Source organism: Thalia democratica, chromosome 2 (assembly GCF_965202585.1).
Source record: "Thalia democratica chromosome 2, ktThaDemo2.hap1.1, whole genome shotgun sequence".
NCBI lineage: Eukaryota > Metazoa > Chordata > Thaliacea > Salpida > Salpidae > Thalia > Thalia democratica.
Window position 1 is genome coordinate 75,787,470 of NC_139166.1, and position 21,411 is coordinate 75,808,880.

The window sequence follows — 21,411 nt, forward strand, 5'->3', positions numbered from 1 at the left end:
ATTTTAAATATTTACTCTTTGTATAAAAAATATTATAGTTTTAACCTTTTAGTTATTACATAAATATAAACATTGTCTTACACATGTATTCAAAATATAATAGAACAGTTTTATTTTGTCATAAATCAGCATAAAGTTCAATATAAAGTTTAATTTGATTTTCAATTGGTAAAATATTGCTTTTGCAAAATGTTTTCGAAAAACATCATGTTTATAATATACAAAGCATAAAAAAATTTTAACTATCAATTTTATACTAAAAAAAACTTAGTATAACAATAACTTATATTACTGAAAATAACTATACATCTGCTAGCTCTTTAAAAATTTATACACACAAACTAAATAAGCACTATATGTATCTATAAGTTTTAATTATATGCACTAAACAATTATCTTAACTTTGTAATAGTTTTATGTACTTCAAGTTATAAACAACAACTAATTAGACAGAATTTAAATTTGTAACAATAGTTTTGTTGTTTAAAGATTAAGTTAATTACAACAAGTTAAACTAGCTAAAGAATCAATTATTACTATGAATTACTTAATTTTTTGCTGAATTACTGTAAAACGATACAAGCAAATTTAATTGCACAAGAAAAAACAAAAAACAAAAAATACAAGTAAATAATATGTAATAAAAATAACAATTGATAGTTTAAACAAGTATGGTAAACTAAAAAATTATAAAGCATTGTTAAAAGTTTTAATTTTATTGAAGACTATACATACATTATAGAACTAACATTTACTTGAGAAAAAATGTTGGTTTTTTCTTAGTCATACCATTGTATAAGTTTAAACTAATTTATAAAAAGATAAATTATGCTCGTAAAAATTGAAAAAAATAAAATTGTTGTTCAACCTTCCTTTTCCTTGACAAAAAAAAAAACAAATTAAAAACCGATATTTTACAGTTTTCATATCAAAAGTTTAAGTTTAATACTATTTAACATACTTATACTATATAACAAAACATTTAATAAACATATATATTAAATTAGATAACTACTTTGTAAGCGTTTAATAGCTTAAGTGTTTAAAAGCTTGAAAGCAGTTTGTGCGATAACAAAAGAAGTTTTTTTTTTACAAAAAAGCTTTGTAATTTCAATTAATCTGCTTTTCAGTACACAGTAGCGCGCATGCTAAGTTTGGTAAGAGGTCCTGAAAGTTCTTCATTGTCCAAAATCTCCCATTAGCTTAAAATAATCTAAATTTAAGAATTATTTTTAATACGAGAAATCACATGTGTTTGCTTAAAAGTAAATATATTAAAAAAGAAACCTGTAATACTAATTAATACTTAAACATCACCCTTTCAGAACAATCAAGACCATTTAAAATACAAAAACTACGTCAGTCAGCGATAGTTCGTCCCCAACTTCAAAACAAAGAAAGCTAACTGCAATGAAGTATAGAGAGTTATCGCCCTGTTTAACAATAGAAAACTAAACGATGAAAAGCAATCAAAATTCATAAAAAAAAATATGAACATGATTGCCAGCACAACCAACCATTTTCAATTACTGTCGATAAATGTTCCATAGACCTGTTAGCTGCTGTAGAGCCAGGTTATTTGATTCCGAGCATAAAGTACTGGTACAATGCTTACTTAGACTTATGAAAGTTTGAAGATAAAAATAGTTACCAGAAGCTTCGTTTTGTCATTTACAAGTGACATATTAGCAAACTTGAAGACAAAGACATCATACCTTTCTTTAACAGCGCATTTGTTAAATAAAAGCTTTGAGTACAAACACCGAGCTTTGCACTGAAGGAAGTAGAAGATTCTCAAACTGGCTTTAATATTTGTGAAAGCATAAAAGGGGTGCTTGAACTAGTGGGGTAAAATTATAAATCACATCCATATTTTCTGCGCGAATATGCATTTAGTAAGAATGTTGGTATGTTTACTTATATTTACTCACAACAGCAGTAAAATCTATTACGTTTCTAAACTTTTTCAAGAATTTACTATTAACGTTACTTATGGTTATTATTTTTGTTTTCGTTTTTGCTTGTAATGGTTTCTATAACTAACATTAGCAGACAAAAAGTGTTTTTTTAAAACATTTCATATAAATAAATTACTTACTACAAAGGGGTCTCCAGAGATTTCTCAAACAAAAGGTCGTAAGGCTACTAAACAAGTAAAAGATCATAGTTGTCGTGAGACTGGTCAAAGTGGTCAACTTCCTCTATACTGCCTAATAAACCTAAAGCTCAAAAACCTTTAAATAATATTACAAAAATAATTTTGTTGTTCTATTCTACATTTAAATCGGAAAGAAGTGCAAACATTTAAGAAAGTGAGCAACAAGATTCAGTTAAACAGGAGATTGAGATAGAAATTAAGGCTTTTTCGGCGGAAGAAGTAAAAGAAGTTTAAGTCTTGTCTTTGCAGAACTCAAACAATAAAATATACAAACACCTTGCAATGTCTGCAATACGTTATCTTTCGGCACCACCATCTTACGTATATTCTAAAAAGTTATTTTTAGAAGCTAGTAACTTGTACGAACAAAAGCGGAATCGATTGCTTCCTAAAACCGGCGAAAATATTTTATTTTTTTATCAAAACTTAAAAATAACAAGAATAGGTTTCTTTGTAGCTTAATGGCGTTGATATGAGTAATGTTATTTACTCAAATACTTAATGTTGTTTATGTATACAGTTGCTAATGAGTTATGGTAAGTAAAAGTCTAATGCAAAGCCTATCATTAAAAAAAATTCGTTGTTTTTTTAAAGCATTGTAACATTTAATTTAATTTTATTTTGCGTCATACAAGTACAAAAATCAAAATCACTCGTATAATTAGCTTGAAATTTAACATTTTAACTGAGATTTTCTATAGGTAGATTTTTGTTTTTTTATAATGTTCTTTTTCCTAGTGTTCAAACAAAACATTTAGGCAATATCATCGTTTTTGTTAACGAGATTTTTGTATCAAATAAATTTTACTGATTAATGGTATTATATTGATCAAATTTAATAGGTTTGTACTCTACTGACACTACATAAAACTTAAAACATTTAGGATCAGGAACCGCAAAGACCGGATCTTAAATTGAAAATAGATCCGGAACCTGATCCGACCTGATCTTAAATTTAAAAAAGGATCCGGAACCGGCCGGATCTTAAATAGTGGATCCTTTAGATCGTTAGTTCTAACATAGTTAAAAATAGGTTTAAAAAAAAATTAATTTTAAAGGTTTTATCACTTTAGACTTCAAAAAGTACATGGTAAGTCTAATTAAAAAACAAAACATAAAGTTTATTTTAAGTTATTGTTTTCTATGTATTATTTTTATAGTTAAGTGACTGTGAGTCATGTTTTTTTTAAATGAAATTATCAAGCAAAAAAAACAGTTAGTCCTTGTATAAAAAAATTAGTTTACCTAAAAAGTAAAAACATCTTTATTTAAGCTTTTTGAATAAATACAACATCTCACAGCAGCCCTGCAACAGGAAGTACAACATATATATGCTACATTGAAATCACATGTGCTCACAGTTGCAATTTACAATAAAAAATCAATTTACAACTACGATATCGCGAACTAGTTCATGCTTTATGCCAAAAATCTAATATTTTTTCATATACAATATTAACTCTGAAATTATCTAAAAAATGCTAAAATTGTTTTAAAAAATACAAAGTGAAACATAAAAGTTCAAAGAATTGTTAATTTTATTCGAACCTACTTCTGCCTACAATGACCATGGTAATCATAGTCTTATGGGTACTTCATAATTTCCTCACTTTTGTTTTGATTTTTACAATCATTTGCCGCAGGGTTGTTACTCGTTCAAGCAAAAAGGCCGGCCTAATTTTTCAGGAAACTTAAAAAAAACTATACAGGTCAAAACATAAATAAAAATTACTGTCAATCAATTTACCAACGGAAACCAAACTATAAATAAAAGTAAAGATAAAAAGAATATATTTATGGTTAAGTAAGATTTTAAATCATAGCAAACTTGCCTTAAATTCAGGAAAAAATCAAAACTAGCCTAGGTCGGCCTTGGTTAAAAAAAAAAAGTAAGTTAGCTTGAGTTGGCCTAAGTTTGCCTGTCACAAATTGAGTTTAGCACAAAGTCTAACCAGAGTATATCATCTATCCTGAGCATGTATCCTGAGCAGCCAGAGTATGTGGCAACCCTTTTGTTAGATCCAAATCCAAATGTATAAAATCTCTCCTAGGAAGTCAACTTAAAAGAGTTATCTTAAACTAAGATATCAGATGAAGAAATTAACAAAAAATATTGTTTTGGCATAAAACTCATACTTTTACATTTATGTACAAATACTATTTTCTTTTTTCTAGTTTTAATTCTGGATATTATTTTTTATAAGTGTTTCTTCATTTTGAAAATGTTTTAAGTTTTGCGGAATTTCACTTAGCTATTACGGATAAATCAACTGTTTTATTTAAACAAATGTAACGCTGTTTCTAAAAAAACCGTTATATGTTTATTAAGGTATTTAAATATCCGTTTTTAGGGTAATGGTATGCTTTTATTTTTACTTTTAATTGATTTTTTTTTCTTACATACATGTTAAAAAATACGTAACACTAAAGCTATGAAACACTACTCAATATTTCTAAATGTCTAATAAACATTAATAGTTGTCGTAAACAAAAAAGACTGAGTTTTAATTAAGATTGCTGCAATAACAAACTAAATCTTAAACTTAACTTTTTTTCATCAAAGTACATCATCCTCTGGTTTAATACAAAATATTTAAGTTTTTTATACCAAGTACTTAGATACTTGCCATCTATTTCAATTAATATATATATATATATATATATACATATTGGTTTAGCTCAATATGTAGCGCTTTGAAGTGAGAGATAGTTTAAATTGAAACACACCAGAGGTTAAAAGTAAGATTTTTCCTGAAACAAAAATTAAAAGTTTAAAAGAGTATAACTGTTTGTTATTAATTAAAGTAACTAATGTTATTTTAGAAGCAGGGTTGTAAATATTTTGACGATTTAAACGTTAAACTTACCGTAATGGAATATTTTCATAACAAGACTTAATGTAATAAGAACATAAAAATTTAAAAAAGACATCGACAAATAAATACATTCGAAAATCAAATATGTTTATTATTCAATAGTAAACAGACATAAAAACGAAACAAAATTCAAAAAAACTTGCTGAAACAGTATTAAATTTTTTATTATTAGCACAACATAATATATGTTGTAATTCATTTAATATAGTATAATAGAATTTAGTGTTGGTAAACATGCTTGTATTTATACTTGTCAAATCTTTTTTTTACGTAAATAAAGCAATTGTAAACGTTATACGTTTCTAGTTCAATCGTCAAACTTCTAGTCTTGATAAATCATGGTCAAAAAGTAGTAGTCTTACTACACCTAAAATATTTTTACATTGGCATTGCTTTCAAAAAAGGATTAAGGAAAAACACTAAAACGAATTAAATTAGTTTGTAGACGTTTTGGTTCAAAAACCGCTAGTCTTAAGCATACTTGCTAAACGAATAGCTTTAGATACCTGGGCGTAAAATTTTAATTTAAAACAGATACAAGTTTATACGCTTTAGTACTCAGTTAGCATAACAACCACTAACATTTTGACAATTAAGATCTAAAGGCAGAGAAAAAAAAAAAGATTATTTTTAAAATTACGAAATTACTAACATAAATATAAATATTTTAGGTATGTTTTGTTATTTTATGTAACAATTTAATAGAAAACTTTTATTAAATTAGAAAATAGTACAACCAATTACCTAGCTATTTTAGAAAAATACTGATTGAATTTTATAAATGAAATAAATGCAATTTTATCTAAAACAAAAAATACCTGATTCTTATTGTCTTACTGAATTTAAAAGTGACTGGGAAGGGTTTTCAGAAGCTAATGAGTTGCTATTCCAACTGTAAGTGCAATATGAGCAATAGTTTTATTAACATTTGAATGTCATGCACGATGTATTTTCGTTTGATTTAAGATGGTATTCCTGCTTAAATGTATTACTGTTAATAAATTATATACGTCTGTCTTTTTGCAAGCTAACCGATTCTACCGTACCGCACAATGTCACATATTTTTCATAAACACTGTTTTTTAAATATACTTGAATTAAATCGATTTTACTAATTTAGGACAATAATTATTAAAGGAGCGAAAGGAAGGGGGGGGGGGCAGTTTTATAATTAATAAATAACTAAATTATATTTCAATTTAAACATAACTAACACACAAATATTTCTTTTAGTAACTTTAATTATTAAAAAAAAAAACGGGTACGGGTATAAATTGCACGAAGACAAAATTGACGAGGGGACTAAATTGCACGAGTGCACAAAATCGCACGAAGCCGAATTTGCAAGAGGGCACAAATTTGCACGAGGGAAAAAAATTACACGATGACGATTTTGCACCAAGTATCAATTTTGTACGTGTTAAATTTTTGCACGAGAGTAAAACAATACAAAAAAAAATAAAAAATAAACTTAAAAACTAAAAAGAAATTTAATAAAAATAAAAAGCTACCGACCGAGGGTAAGGATTAGGGGTAACAGTGATAGTTAATAAAAAAATCTAAAGTAAAAAAATAAATTAGAATTAATACAGAAATTAAAAAAAAATCAAGCAAAAACGTATTCGTGCTAAATTGTCTGCTCGTGCAAAATTTTCTGCTAATGTAAAAGTGTCTTCGTGCAAAAGTGACCCTTTGTGCAAAAGTATCTTTCTGCAACTGTACCCTCGTGCAAATTATTCTTCGTAAAAAAGTTATCTTCGTGCAATTTTGTCCCCTCGGGCAATTTTTAACATTCGTGCAAATTAGACAACTACCTATAATTTTATCCTTTAATTTAAGACCTGTGTGAACACAAATCGTGGTTTAAAAAAAAATGGGACAATTAAGTTTCGACTAAAATAGTATTAATATTTTTTTTAGAACATAAACATAAGCTTTTTTTATTTGTCTTAAAATATTTACTAAAGAAAATTGGCATAGTTTATAACACAACTATTTAAACAACTATACACGTCATAGTTTCTACGTATCAATTCGGCTAAAATCGTACAGCGTTAATATACTTGTAGTATATCTAAAAGTTAAATAAATTTTTAAAATCAAAAAGAGTTTACTGGTTTATTTATAACTTTAAATCTTATAATCAGTGGTCGGAATGTATTATTTTAAATCCAACATTTAGAGTCTAAACTATGTACAGCAAGCAAAAAGACTGAAGATTTAATGGGGATTTTAATGTTGAGTATCTCTAACCCAGAATAAAAAATAACAGTATGAATTTGCGTCTTTTTTACATGTATACAGAGGTAGTTGCCGTTTATTTCTTAACTTTAAATTCTTTAAAATGTTTTAAAAATAGACAGATCTTGTAACAAAAGATTAGTGGTCAATTAAAAGTCATACTTTAATTTCAGATTAAAAGTGGTATACGTATATTATATTTGATTTTTATTTAAAATGATTAAACTGAGCTTAATTTTTAATAAAAAAAAAATAAATAAACTATTTGATTGAAATAGTCAGCAAAATTCAATTGAGGAAAATATTTTGCGATAATTGCAAATTCAAATGAGTTTAACTTATTTGTTCTACTTGATTGTTTTTTTAATTCAGTGTAGTACCATTATACATTTTCAGTTAAAAAAAAATTATTTGTTTGTGTACGTAAAAAGCAATTCAAAACCGTTCGTTTAATTATTTAAAAAGAATGATACAGTTTACATGAAACTATAAATGCAATTGTTAAAAATAAAACTGTGTTATACGTTTCTAAGAGAACTTATACTAAATTTTACAATGAGTATATTGAAACATTTCAAAAGGTTCTCGATGTTTAAAGTATGTATAACATTGGGTGAAAGGGTTTTCAATCATTTCACAATTAATTTTTTTTGTACTGGATAAAGCTTTTCAAGAAGTTTTATTCTTTACGATAAAAGTTAACAACTGTCCTTAACAAAACCTACACTTCATTCAAAAAACTTAACTAACCAATAAAATATGTTAGAAATAAGGTTAATCCAGTTATGAAAAATAATACAGAACACTCGTGTTAGATAGCACCTTACATACGTTTGTAACGAAGTTTAAGCTTGTAGGTGGCGTTTTGTCACGCGTTTTATTTTAGAAAAAACTTTTAAATCGATCTTCATAAACTTAATACTTGCAAACGTGTTTGTAAACTTTATATAGTATGTTTAAAAAAGAATTTTAAGCATTATATTTTATCAGATTGTTGTTTTTTGCTGCTTTGCGTTAGAAAGAAGTCACTGAAGCAAAACGAAACAATTCAAGAGGCAGTTGTTAGTACGATTTTAACAAATGCTTTTTTTTTGGAGTAGTTTAGTGTTTATGTAAGCTTAGAGTTTAAGCACTCAGAATAAAGCTCAGCTTTAATGCATACTGTTAAGCAACAAGTTAGCTACTTAATAATACATTAAACTTTTTTAGCTAAAATACTGATAATGAAAAAATTTTATTTATTTCAAGATATAAGGATTTTAAAAGATACTTTCAGGTCATATATACTTATAAGACAATAATAATATTGCCAACAAATTTAACTGAAACTAGTTAGTAGTGTATAGTTTTTAAAGGTTGAAGTAAATAAACATAAAGCCTTAATAACTTTTAATCATACAAACACTAATTTTGTATTAACAGCATTTATTTACTTTAAATCTATAAATCCTCTAGTTAATGCCTCAGTTTAAAGCTTTTAAACTTTATTAGTAGAAGTTTCAAATATTTATATCATATAGGCAATGTGTTTTTATTTTAATTCTACTAGAAACCTTATAGCAGCTTCAGATTTTTCTCACGATATATAAAATGTACAAGTTCAAAATTTCTTAAAGTTTGAACCTTTATTTTGTAAAAATACAACAAAATATCTTAGATTACAGAAAATTTTTACTAAAATTTAGAATCTAACTGACAGCGTAAGATACAATACGTTTTTTTGTTAGAACTTAAAAAAGTAGTGTTTAATAGAGACTGTTTTTTGATAAATTGAAAAGCGTTTAAGTTTCTCTTGATTATTTACTTATTATATTTAAACGCAAAGAAAATGAAGAACACTGATATTTTTTTAATTTATTAAAAGAACGAATTTTAAAACGTACATTGTCTAGTAATAATTATACAAGGTATTTGAATAAAATGATTAATTTCAAACTAGAGTTATTACGTAAGACACATTTTCTAAAGTGAAAAATATGGCAAAATGTTAAAAATGAAACTGAAACGCTCTAGTAAAAAATTTCATAAAACACTAAAACGTGTAAAAAAGTTTGATAAAGTTATACAGTGGAAACTAATAACGCATATAGCTTCATAATAAAACCAAAAAAAAGGAATAAAAGCACCAAACTTAAAATATACTTACACACTTTACGCTTGTAAAACGCAAATATGTTAGAAAAGAAAAAAGAACTAGCTCATGTATTTTTGGCTTTGAGTACACTGATAAAAATCTTTCGATTTTGGTAAGTTATAATTTTACTATTAATCTACATAGTGAAAATAAACACTGTACTAAGTACGGCTAGTATTTACTCCAAAATAACAAAAGGAAATGAAAATAGCTGTAATGGTATAATAAAAATTTTAGAGTTTTCATTTAAATTTAAGAACAGTTATACAAACGCTATTACAAAACTAATTTAGAAAAAAGCTACTGTAATTTTTTAAAGAAACGACGTTAGGCCTGAATAATAGAATAGATGATTTAGATTTTTAAAAGGAATCTAAATGCCTAGCATTTTTAATACGTATTTATAACTATAAATAACCTTTACCACATTCAAGCCCTTTGTATAAAGCACTTTGAAAGCCTTAAAGGCTGCTCAAGAACTCTTATTACAAAGCTTGATAATTCTTTTTCAACAAACCAGACTAAAACAATTAAAAAGCGTAAGCACAAGAAAAAAAAATCAATTCGTATAAAAAACTGTTAAAGGAAAACTGTTAATTGGAATTTTCGTTAAAGAAGTTGTCAATTTGACAAACCAATCCGAGCAGTCTGCGGGAGAAGCGTGAAAAAAAAAACGCTGGCTGACAACCTGCTCTCATACAGGCAGGCCAAACTGAACCTTTTAATGTGTCGGCTCGCATCAAGCGTAAGACCATATTTCGAACAAGCAGCCGGCGGAGTGCATCCTGAAGAAGATGCTCAGCGGCCGGCATATCATCAGTATAGTGGTCCACACCTGCGTTCCGAAGAACACCGACTGGTAGGTGTGCAGGGTGAAGGCGGTGCCCTCCAGCGACTGCACGATCCACAGGCACACGTTGGTCAGTATGAGGAACATCAGCACGTTTCGCAGCTGCAGGCGCGGCTCGTCGGGGGTGGCGACGGTGGCCTCGGACATTATGGAGGAGGTCTCGGTCGAGTTGCGCTTCCTGGCTTCCCGCTTGCTGTACGGGTACAGGTTGGTGGATATGTGCCTGATCCTGCGCAGGACTCTCGTGCCGATCTTCATCTTCTCCTTTCCCCCGCTGTTGACTTCCCCTTCGAACAAAACGTTGTCCGCTCCTCCAGCCCCTCCGGCGGCCACCGACGAGACCGAGTTCTTGGCGCTGTCAAAGTTTACATTTTTTATTTCGTTGGAAGTACCTTCTTCTACGGAGGTAATTTCTCCCTGTGCCGCCCCTCCCTCCGCTGAAGACTCCGACGAAAGCCGTTGCGACGTCACACTTCGTCGGATGGTCGAAGTTTGAGAGCGGCAGTATTGGATGCTGGTTGTTTATTTAAATTTTCATGAAAAAAGTCGTTTGTTTTACACTTGTTGGAAACGATTGTTAATCTTTTAAAACTAGCATGCTAAAATTTTAAATTAAGAAACAGCTGATAATTTTTAATTCAAAAAATAGGCAGTTTAGTAAATACGACGACATTACCTGCTCTCCCTTGAAATCTTTCTCCTCTTCTTAGGTTTGTAATGGGGATGATGACCCAGGTTTATAACTGGTTCACGTTCCAAACCAAATATTATCATGGCAAGCTAAAATATAAAGCTATTTAAAATTGAATTTATAAAACCACATAAAAAGAAAAGCTTTCAAAATTCCCTTTAGTCGTTTTACTTGACCTTTAGTCCACCAAGTTATTTATTAAAAAAATTTGAGAAGTAAAATCAACATGCTTTGCTGTAAATTAATGGTATTTATAAAACTTCATAGCCTTAGTTTTGCTTATTCTAATAACTTTAGATCTTGTACATACATTTGCTTTCTCTTAACTGAACAAAAGACACTTTATAGTTGCACAACTCAGTGTAGCAAAAACTTTTGAAACTGTTAAACAGACAATTTCAAAACGACAACCACCTGAATGCAGCACTGGATGATGTCAACCAGAGGCTGTATGACGGTGACCGGCCGCGCGTACCCCTGATCGTCGTTTCCCGCGAAAACCGCCAGCAGCGTGAAGCAGTTGAGTATGAAGGGGCCTATGATGCAGATGAACAGGAGGACCTGTTTTTTTAAGTTTTGAACAAACCCATGTTTTAAACCTTCAGTGTCTGAGCTCAACTATTTTACAAACTTATTAGAGAGTTTCAAAGTTAAGATAAAAACTTTGTTCGCCTATGTAAAACATAGACAAAACAACAAGTAAGCCAAATAACTAACCACGTCCAAAGCCAAAGGATCCTCTGTGGGTCTTCGGATCATGGCGAAGTAGTAGAAGGCCATCACGCAAGCCATTATCATCACCAGTTCCAATCCCACCTGATTGAAAATGTTATTTAAAATTCATACCAATGGTGAATAGTGGTGAGGAACAAGTTGATATTTTCTTAAGAAAAAAACTAAACATGTAAAACTAGCTATTCAAAAGTAAGAGTATAGCTTCGATAGATAGGTTTTACACAGGTAAAGTCCAATACAGTTTAGTTCGGCTTTTTAGAAAGCGTAATTATTTTAGGACGAAAATTGATACTTTGTGCTAACTTCCTTCTTTGTAATTAAGTTTTATTTTAACGTAAAAACATCACCTAAAGTCTTATCATGTACATAATACACAAACAACAACTAACAAAATAACCCTGATGAACAGATACGAAGTTCATGTTCATCTGATCAGTGTAATTCACATTATCCAAATTGTATTCGGTTGGGGGCGTCCCCAAAACAATTATCACAATTACTGTAGCAATCAGCGCGAAACCTCCGATGCCGGCTCCTGTGTTGATACACATAGTGTTAATTTTTTGTTTCTTATAATATAATAAGTTGTAAGTTAGTGGACTAAGGTTTTTAACGTTATAAATTTTATAGAACAGTAAATGTTTAGTAATCTATACAATTCATTTTATATTATTCTCAAATAGCACTTAATAAACAATCAACAGCTTTAAAAGATATGCAAAATATTTGTTTTAAAATTTATTTTTTGTGAAGGTTTATGTTTTGCATAATATGTAAATATCATAGACTTAAGTTTAAATAAATGGAAATAAACTGTCATATTTATTCCAAACCATACCCACACACAGCCTCAAAAACAAGCGCTTTAGCTCATCAATCACAGAACCAACCTGTGTAACTGTTATAAAACTTTTCACAAAACCAGCCTGTGTAGTTGTTGTAAAACTTTTCACAAAACCAACCCGTGTAGTTGTTGTAAAACTTTTCACAAAACCAACCCGTGTAGTTGTTGTAAAACTTGTAGCTGGGCTTCACCACGCTCTCGGCCGGCGGGGCCTTCTTGCCGGCGTTGTTCCACGTGATGAAGAGCAGTATGGAGGCCACCAGCGAGAACTCGATCATGAACGGGAAGAGGAACTTCTCGGCGACGTGAGTGGCCTTGCAGAACTCGGTTGAGCAGTAACAAGCGTCCTTCTTCGCTTCTGGGGTAAAATAGATTAATAAAATGTTTATTTGACTGTTTTGTTTTTTATCTTAAGCTTTTGACTCTTAAAATTTGTTAAGTGTTTTATTTTTTATTATGTTAAAAGAATTAACCAGTAAAATAAGTTATAGAAATGTTTGTTTATGTTATTTCTTCCATATCTGTTATTATTATTTGATAGCAAGTGTCCTTTTTAATATTTGTGAATTAATATAAAACAAAAGTTATGTCATAATGAAAGATAAAGGTGAGCATATACATAAAACTTAGTTGTAATAACAAAAAAAATCTATTTAAATATGAATATACTCTAATTTCATTTAAATAAAGTTTAGAAGTTTTTAAAATGGAAATTTTCAATAAACTATCTCATGCAAAATAAACCGTGCATCATTTCAACAAAATAATGATTTATGACAGCGCACGTGCAAATTTGTGTTTAAGTTTTAACTCATTAATTATAATGCTCATAGTAAGTCAAAAATGCAAAGTTTAATGTTTTTACTTGAAGGTGAAAGTGTTTAAATGAGGTTGTTTAACCTTATAGCTTTTGTTTGGAATTAAAAAAAATTCTAACTAAGTAAATTAACTAATTATTCTTAATAAAACTTTGTGTGGTTCTTGATGTATCAAATCAGATTAGACATTTGAAGCTTTTATAAAAAAATGCTTTTGTTAACAAAGAGTATTTTTTGAGTATTATTAAGCATGACCACGATTAAAATGATGCAATTTTCAACTTATCATGAAAATTTCATATGTAAAGCTTTTGTAATAAAACCTTTCATGCTGTTTTCGAAATCATCGTCATCATCAAAATCGCCATCTTCATCGTTTATTTGTGCTACTAAAAAGTGCATTTGAAAAAATAAAGTTAGTAACAGCAATCACATGTTGTTATTCACTACTGTGTAAAACTAAAAGAGGAACTAAAACAATGAAAAATTTAAAAAATAATAAAGCAAAGTCTGCTTAACAACCTGTTTTATAACGAGGTATTCCAGTTTCTTTAATAAAAAAACAAATGTTTATACAGTTAAAATTAGTTATGCAATAGTATAAAAAAAAATAAAAACTTAGTTTTAGCAATTACTATCGTTAGTTTCAGTTCTTTTTTGCAGCAAACGTACCAAAGCAATCAAAACAAGCTTTTATAGAAGTGAAGTTACTTTTGCTTTGTTTATAAGTCATTGTAACATAAAAATAAAGGCTGTTAAATTTTTATTTAATCTACAGCTTAAAATCTAAATTATATGTATTTAGTTAAAAATTTTATACCACAAAAACTGTAAATACACGGTAAGTACATTTCATTTTGTGTAACTTGGCTTTTTTAAACTGCTTTGAAGCTATTGTTCAAAAAAAACTTGACAATAAAACTAACTTCCGTGTGAATAGCTTCTTTCTTCTAACGCAATCAGAGTTTCGTCTACAATTGCAGCTAACCAGCTTGAAATGTTTGTTGCTATCACTATCATTAATCCCATCCTGAAACATTGTTACTATTAAAGTCAGTTAATGAGTTCACGCAATTTATGGTGGTTAAATGATTAACACAACCAAGCTGCAATTCTCAGAAATATTTAACGTTTACTGATTAGTTAAGTTCAAAATTTTTAGCTTCTTTTTTATTACCGGTACAACTTACAAACATGCAAGAAGTAGCTGCTTATCAAGTTTAAAAAACGACATATTTTGGTTGTTCGACAGCTTTTACCCAAAGAAAAGCTAACCCTTACTAACAATGTGTTGAAAGTACACAGAGTTCAGTTCCAACTTTGTAAAGATAAAAAAATATTTAATTTTATGTTTTGTTTCTACTCAGAATTTTGTATAAAACCTGTATAGTTGATTTTTCTCATCTTGAAGTGCGTTTGAGTCTTGTTAATGTACTTATTTTTAATGCACAACTTCGTATAAATGTTTCAAAAACCTGATAAAGCGATTGTCTTACAAGCAGTTTGTTTAATTTTTTATCATTTTTTTATTCGTTTATATTTTGTTACAGCTAATGTTTAAATTAAACTATTTTTACCTTAACTTACGTCATACGATTAATTCAAATAGTTAAGATTAAGGGAAGAGACAATTTTTCTAATCGGCTAGCCATATTCAAAAATTTTGAACTTAACTAATCAGTAAACGTTAAATATTTCTGAGAATTGCAGCCTGGATGTGAAGTTTACACAAAATTTCTATTTATATTTCACTTAAACGCATAATTTTTTTTCGAGTTAAAAATGCATCGCGAGTCAGAGATCTTTGTTGGCTGGTACTTTGCCCACCGCCCCTAATTAAGATGCTCCATAAACAAAAACAAAAAATATTTTTAAAGTGTTACAAACTAAAGTATAATTAAAACCGATCACTAACAATATTATTTAGTTAATTAGTAAAAGTTTATTTTTATAGTTATTGCTTTTTTTATACCGATATGATCATATACATGATACAACTAAATACACAAGCAAAATAAAATGTAATAGTTAAGCTGTGTATTAATTGAATAGTTTTAATTGATAAAAAAATTTAAACCAGTATACGTAATTAAAACTTTACTATAACATTCCCAATACTTAATACAACGTAATGTATCAAAGTACTTAAAAATTACATTTAACATATCAACAAAACAGGTTGAAGCTACAGGTTTGAGTTACAAAAAATGTACTCAAACGAATTCAAAATCTGAATTTTTTGAGTACAAACAGTAAATACCTGGTGCCCCCGGAGCAGTGGGTGATGAAAACTTTGGCGTACTTGAACAAGTACATGACCTGCAGCATGACGAAAGTGCCGTGGAAGAAGTACTTGGCCGCCTTGATCTGCTGCCCCCCACACTCGTCGAGGTCTATGTAGAACTGCGCGATGAACAATAACGTGTCCTTCAGCACTATCGCCATCGCGAACAACGCTATGAGCCCTGAAAGTAAGTAACAATGTGGTATGTTTTAAAATAAGGTTGGTATCACAATCGTAATTGTTAGGAATACAAATCTTAAACCATGTGTTTAGTTACTTCATCTTTGTAATCTAAACACAACTTATAAAAGGTTTTTTAAAACCAATACAACATACTTGAACTTTTTAAAAGTATTAATTTAAAATTAAAGGAAGTATGTAAAAAAACTGACTATACAAATCAAGTATTTTAAGTTATACATTTTTATCATTACTACTATTATGTTAGATCATTTAGTTTTTTTATCTCAAAATACTGGAGCACAACGATATTTCTAAATTTATACAATCTTACCTTTAATCCATCGGTTACTACTGCGAGTGGATCTGGAATGAGTGAGCATTTCTTTTTTGAAGTAATGCCCGTACAAGTAGCTACCAATAATGAACAGGTCGCTCACAACGTACAAGATCAATATGAACACGTCTTCTACCGTTTTGTTCAACTGTATTCAATTGTTTCAGTTAAAAGTTTTGTTTACTTTTTTATTGAAAATAAAACACACCAAAGCATTAAAATAGCTTTTTATAATCAACTGTGTATTTTTCAAAAGCGTAGGTAGAAATTTTAATTAGTACAAAGCTGCAAGTTTCATTAAATATTCAGTATCAGTAGTTGAGCTTTAGAAATTAGCTTAAATACTTTGTTGAAACAATTTATGACTGACTTTTTAAGGTACGATTTCAATTTTATAATATTCTGAAATAACACTTGTCGCATTTATGTATATCATAACTATGTTATTTCATCATTTAGCGATTAGTAGCTTACTGAAATAATATGTAGAATTGAAGCATAGTTTAAACATTTATGTCTGTTCAAGTACATTTTAAGCTATAAATTTGTTCTGATATATATTTTTATCTTTTTTTTTCAATACTTATTTTATAAACATATACAAGCTAATAAACTAATAAACAATAAATAGTGTTACTTTTTGTAAACATTTGCTTCATTAAATTAAAAAAAGTCATAGTAAACAAATTCTAAACGTATTAATTCATTTGAAAAGTTTTAAATCAACATATAGCAGATTTACGTAAGAAAACTTATTTTACAGTATTGAGAAAGGCAGTATTTACAATCAAGCTTTAATTTGAAACAATTTTCAACGTCAATTAAACAATTTTTATTCGTTATTGTCGTATGTGAAACAATGTGACCAAATAAACTTGTTTTTCTACTGTGGTTAATGAGCTTCTTAATCATGTGTTACATATTAAATACTAATTGAAATAACTTTAGCATGATTGTTTCTAGCAAAAAATTTACAATACTTTTTTAAATAAATGATTTAAACCATTTGCCTGGAAAAATTTAACTTAAAACAATACTTTATCAACAGAATTAAAAACTTTTAAGAGTATTTACTTTGTAAAATACAATTTTGAGTTATTTAATTAGCGTGAAGTATGTGAAGGCCTTAGGGGTTTTCAAAACCATTCTGTTCGTTTTACAATTTGAAGTTTTTTTTTTGTATTGTATGAGTCTTTGCAACATTTGCAAATGTTTAGTTTTGTTTAGCAAAATTATAACTTTTTGAAATTTTTTTTACACTAACTAACTTTTTTGTAGGATCACAAAACTTGCCCATTAAATGCAAATAAACACGAAAAGTTAATGAAGCTTTAGTAATTCCAGTTTAAACGCCCTCTACACGCCTCTGTGCTGTTTCTCATTTTTTATACGATGTTTTATTATTTCAAGTTGCAGGTGCATTTATTTTATTGCTCGAAATCGTCGCAATATTAATGTTATTTAAAACAAAACTTTCAAATACATATTTACAAGTAATCACGCGTACAATTAAACTAAGCTCTGACTTTTTACGTTTCAAACATTCACATGCAGTTTTTTTTTAGTTTAAGACTTATTGGTAACTTTTACTTGAAAATAAAAGTTTTAGCAAAATATTTAGAATAATTTTTGCCTCAAGTTTTTAAGATTTTTTGAAATGAAGTTTGGTAAAATATTTAAAATAAATTGAAAGTTTACGTTTTAATAATTTAACTAAATTAATGCTTAAATAGTGTTTTTACAATTAAACATTTACGAGGAAAATTATTTATGTTAGTTTACAAAGTACAAACACTTTGCAGTGTCTTACAACTTTACAATTTATTTCTTAACTTTAAGCTTTTAGTCCTTTGAAACAAGCCCGAATCATAACTAAACTTTAATTTAATTAGTTATATCAGTTACAATATAAAAACATCTCACCTTGTCACTGAGTGCGGATGACAGTTTGATGACGACCGTCATCACTATGACCACCATGGCAACGAGACCTGAGGACAGCCGAATGGCCCCGTGTATTTTGGTGGTGTGGACCAGTTGGTCAGACTTGTGTTTCGGTTTGTTTACGAGTGTCAGTATGTCCTCGTTTGCAGGCTGCTGATCTATTTTGCGCATAGAAACTTTATTTTTTAACTTTTAATAGTTTCATTTGATTTGGTATAAAAACCAAAGTTTTTTTAAAGATAAGTGCAACACACAAGGTTCTTTTGTTATATAAAACAGTAGTCTAAAATTTGAGTTTTAAACTTATAAACTACTATAACACCGACACTTTATCTAATGTGCCCTGTTCAGTGTTAAAAATCAAACAAGTGAATGTATCATGTTAAGTACATTTTGGTTAAGTTTTGAATTAATATTTATAAAACAGTTGTAACAGCACAACTGTGATTTATGATCACGTAAAAAAGCCTACGTCAGCTCACTTTGCAACATTAAGAATGTTAATAATCTTACGCGTGTATTTTGACGAAAATAAACTAGTTTTAAGTGTCAATGTTTAGTTATTTTAAATATACATCGGTTTTTAAGTTTTTTCGAAGCAAAACTTAAATGGCAATGTCTCGAAAATTTTAATTTCAAAATAATTCTAAAGTTCTGTAAAAAATTAATGATTTAAATCACTTGATAGCAGTTCTAAAATCGAGTTTAGCATAAAAATTTTAAACCTATGAATGAATATATGAAACAAGTCCTTTCTAATTTTAAACTTAGACATATTTAAATATGTTTGTACACTTATCGTACAATACTTTGTTCTTCATGTTAATTAATTTGAGTTTGTCAAAAATAAAGCCAGTGTTAAATTAATTCTAATCCTAATTTAAATAAACGCTTTGCTTGTTTTTATTTTTTGAGTATAATTTTTACAAACTTTTAAAACGGTATAACGTTTAGTATTTCGAAAAAATTAGGTAAGAAATAATAAAACGTATTTTGTTTCTAATTGGAATACAGTCTTTATTAAAACAAAGTATTATGCATTTCTGTCAAAAATTTTTTACGGGTATTATACAAACCATATCAACCATATAACATTTAGTACCTATCTCTGATTTCATGCTGACTAAAAATTGTCAGAAAAAGTCAGATGAGGTTTTGTAATCTTAAGTTTCACAATCAGACTTTTGACTTAAGTTTAGGTTTTATTAAACATAGTTTGCACCAGTCAACATAAAATCAAATGCTACGATTTGTGCTTTGGAATATTTTAGTGCTTATGTTGAACTAAATACATTTCTAAATATAATTAAAAAACTTGAAACTTAAAATACTTGAACTTTGAAATTAAAAATGTATTTTTGTTGTAGCAACCTAAATTGCAACAGAACTCTTTCATACGTTCTTTATTTTAGTTAAGAATCACTAATAAGTATAAATATTCTTGGTCGAAGTTTAAACACAATTAATTATATAAAAAAAAAAGACCAACCACTTTTAATTTTGCGGAGGTTGATGAGTTCAATTTCGGTGAAGGGGTTTTTACCTTCTTCCAAACTCACTGGAGTAGGGTCGATTCCAGGTGCTCCATTTCCTGCGATTGTCTCTGCACCGTCCATGTTAATGTACATTTATCTTGTGTTTGCTGTAAAGTGTATAATTTGTTGATTGTATGAAGGAAGTATAAAGAATTAACTCTGCGATTAGACCAGATATTTTAAACACACATTATCTCGGCTGTAAGTGTTTACACTGTACTGGTACACTACAGTTGTTTTTAGTTTTATTGTTATTTATCTAAGTTGATAATAAAATATGCATCTTTAGACTTTTGTTAAGTCTGTATGTGATCTTTAAAAATAAAAAATCAAGTTTTTTTAGTACAAAATAACTTTAATTAAATTTCGTTATACGATCAAAATTTGTAAATAGCTTCCGATAAAAGCTTTTCGATAACTATTAAAACAAATATTAAGTTATTTAAAATTTTATCTTCAGTTTTCTTAATTTTTTGTTTTTTGAGCTCGCTTAATATTTAAAATTTTTAAGACACATTACTTGATAGTTTAAAAAATGACAAATTTGAGCAATAATGAAGTAAGATGATAAAAAACAAAACAAAGAGCAAAAATAACTTTTGTTTTTATTGAAAAAGTTCCTTTAAGACAAATTATTAAAACTAACGTGTAAACTAAATATGTAAAAAAATTGAAGTAGGTTGGTTTATACTAAAGAAGAAGAAATGTTTAAGTGGAAAAAGTGTTTAATTTTTTTTATTCTATTACATTTATAGAAATTAGTTTGATTTTAATTGGATATTTGAAAATAATTAAACTACTTAATTTTTCAGACAACTTTGATATTTGTTGTTTAATTTGTTAGCTCACAAAAAATAACTAGACGAAAAACATTCAGACCAAAAGTTTAGTTGTTTTATTGTTTTAAGTTTTAAAAGTTCTATCATTATTAAAAAAAGTTTGTTTTAAATAATCAACAGTCTTTTCTAATTAATAACCGATATATCACATACTTGTCTACGAAATTATTTCAAAAACTTATATATATATTTTTATACATGACATATTTTTGATCATTTAATAAAACTAATAAACAAAATTAGTTATATAGAAGACATTGAAAACTACGTTTACAACTTTCATGTTTAATTGTACATTTGTTCATGAACTGTTTTAAATTATATCAAAATTATTACCATACTTTATTTTTAAAACATACCTTCGACCGAAAATCTAAAAGAACTTTTGCTAATCAGTATGTATTAAAGCTGAACTTTATTCTTAGTGTCTGAATTCAAAGCTTATATAAATACTAAGCTGCTCTCAACAAAAAAATAATAATAATGAACTTTTCTTTTTGCTAAAACGAGACATACATGTGCCTTTGGAATTTTCTCGTTTTGCTTCAGTGATTTTTTCCTCATGCAAAGCTACATATTCAACAAGCTATAAAAATAGCTTATACACTAATTAAAGTCTTCAAAATTTTTTTGTTGTTATAAAGCCTTATTGTTTATGTTCATTGCACATGAATACTGTAATATACATACAATAAAACAACGATTTATTTCTATTTTGTTAAAAAGTAACAATAGCAAGTTAAGCTAACCAGTTTAAGCGAAAAACAGTTGCATATTAACGGAAACATTTTTTAAGCAAAGACCTCAATTTTAAGCTACGAAAACACAACAATACAGTTTTTTTTCAACATCAAAAATCTGAAATACAATAATCTGTAAAAAAAACATCAACAAAACTTGTGAATAAATCTGAATGAAACACAATTTTTTTTATTTCTCAAGCAC

The 21,411-nt window shown here is 28.3% G+C and overlaps 1 protein-coding gene across 4 annotated transcripts; it reads right to left on the reverse strand.

The window, feature by feature from the left end:
* Window positions 1-9,126: 9,126 nt before the first annotated feature.
* LOC145849692 (proton channel OTOP2-like) lies at window positions 9,127-20,929 on the reverse strand. 4 transcript variants are annotated; one of them, XM_082954714.1, is made up of 13 exons: window positions 20,826-20,929; window positions 19,582-19,734; window positions 18,072-18,250; window positions 16,146-16,296; window positions 15,608-15,812; window positions 14,274-14,377; window positions 13,671-13,736; window positions 12,684-12,887; window positions 12,075-12,220; window positions 11,668-11,766; window positions 11,365-11,511; window positions 10,936-11,039; window positions 9,127-10,614 (listed from the first exon to the last, which is right to left on the reverse strand). In XM_082954714.1, the coding sequence occupies exons 2-13, from the start codon at window positions 19,718-19,720 to the stop codon at window positions 10,149-10,151; spliced, it is 2,010 nt and encodes a 669-aa protein (XP_082810840.1). In that variant the 5' UTR covers window positions 19,721-19,734; window positions 20,826-20,929; the 3' UTR covers window positions 9,127-10,148. The 4 variants fall into 4 exon arrangements, with proteins under 4 accessions (XP_082810840.1, XP_082810837.1, XP_082810838.1 ...); XM_082954711.1 differs by having other exon boundaries at window positions 9,127-10,773; XM_082954712.1 differs by lacking the exon at window positions 13,671-13,736 and adding an exon at window positions 13,870-13,896 and having other exon boundaries at window positions 9,127-10,773.
* Window positions 20,930-21,411: the final 482 nt, after the last annotated feature.

Excerpts from the sequence above, each read along its gene's own strand:
- LOC145849692 (XM_082954711.1), bottom strand. The coding sequence starts at position 19,720 with ATGTACATTAACATGGACGGTGCAGAGACAATCGCAGGAAATGGAGCA. Across the intron at positions 14,378-15,607 it reads CACTGCTCCGGGGGCACCAG|GATGGGATTAATGATAGTGA; the intron begins GTATTTACTGTT and ends ACAATGTTTCAG. Across the intron at positions 11,512-11,667 it reads ATCCTTTGGCTTTGGACGTG|GTCCTCCTGTTCATCTGCAT; the intron begins GTTAGTTATTTG and ends TTAAAAAAACAG.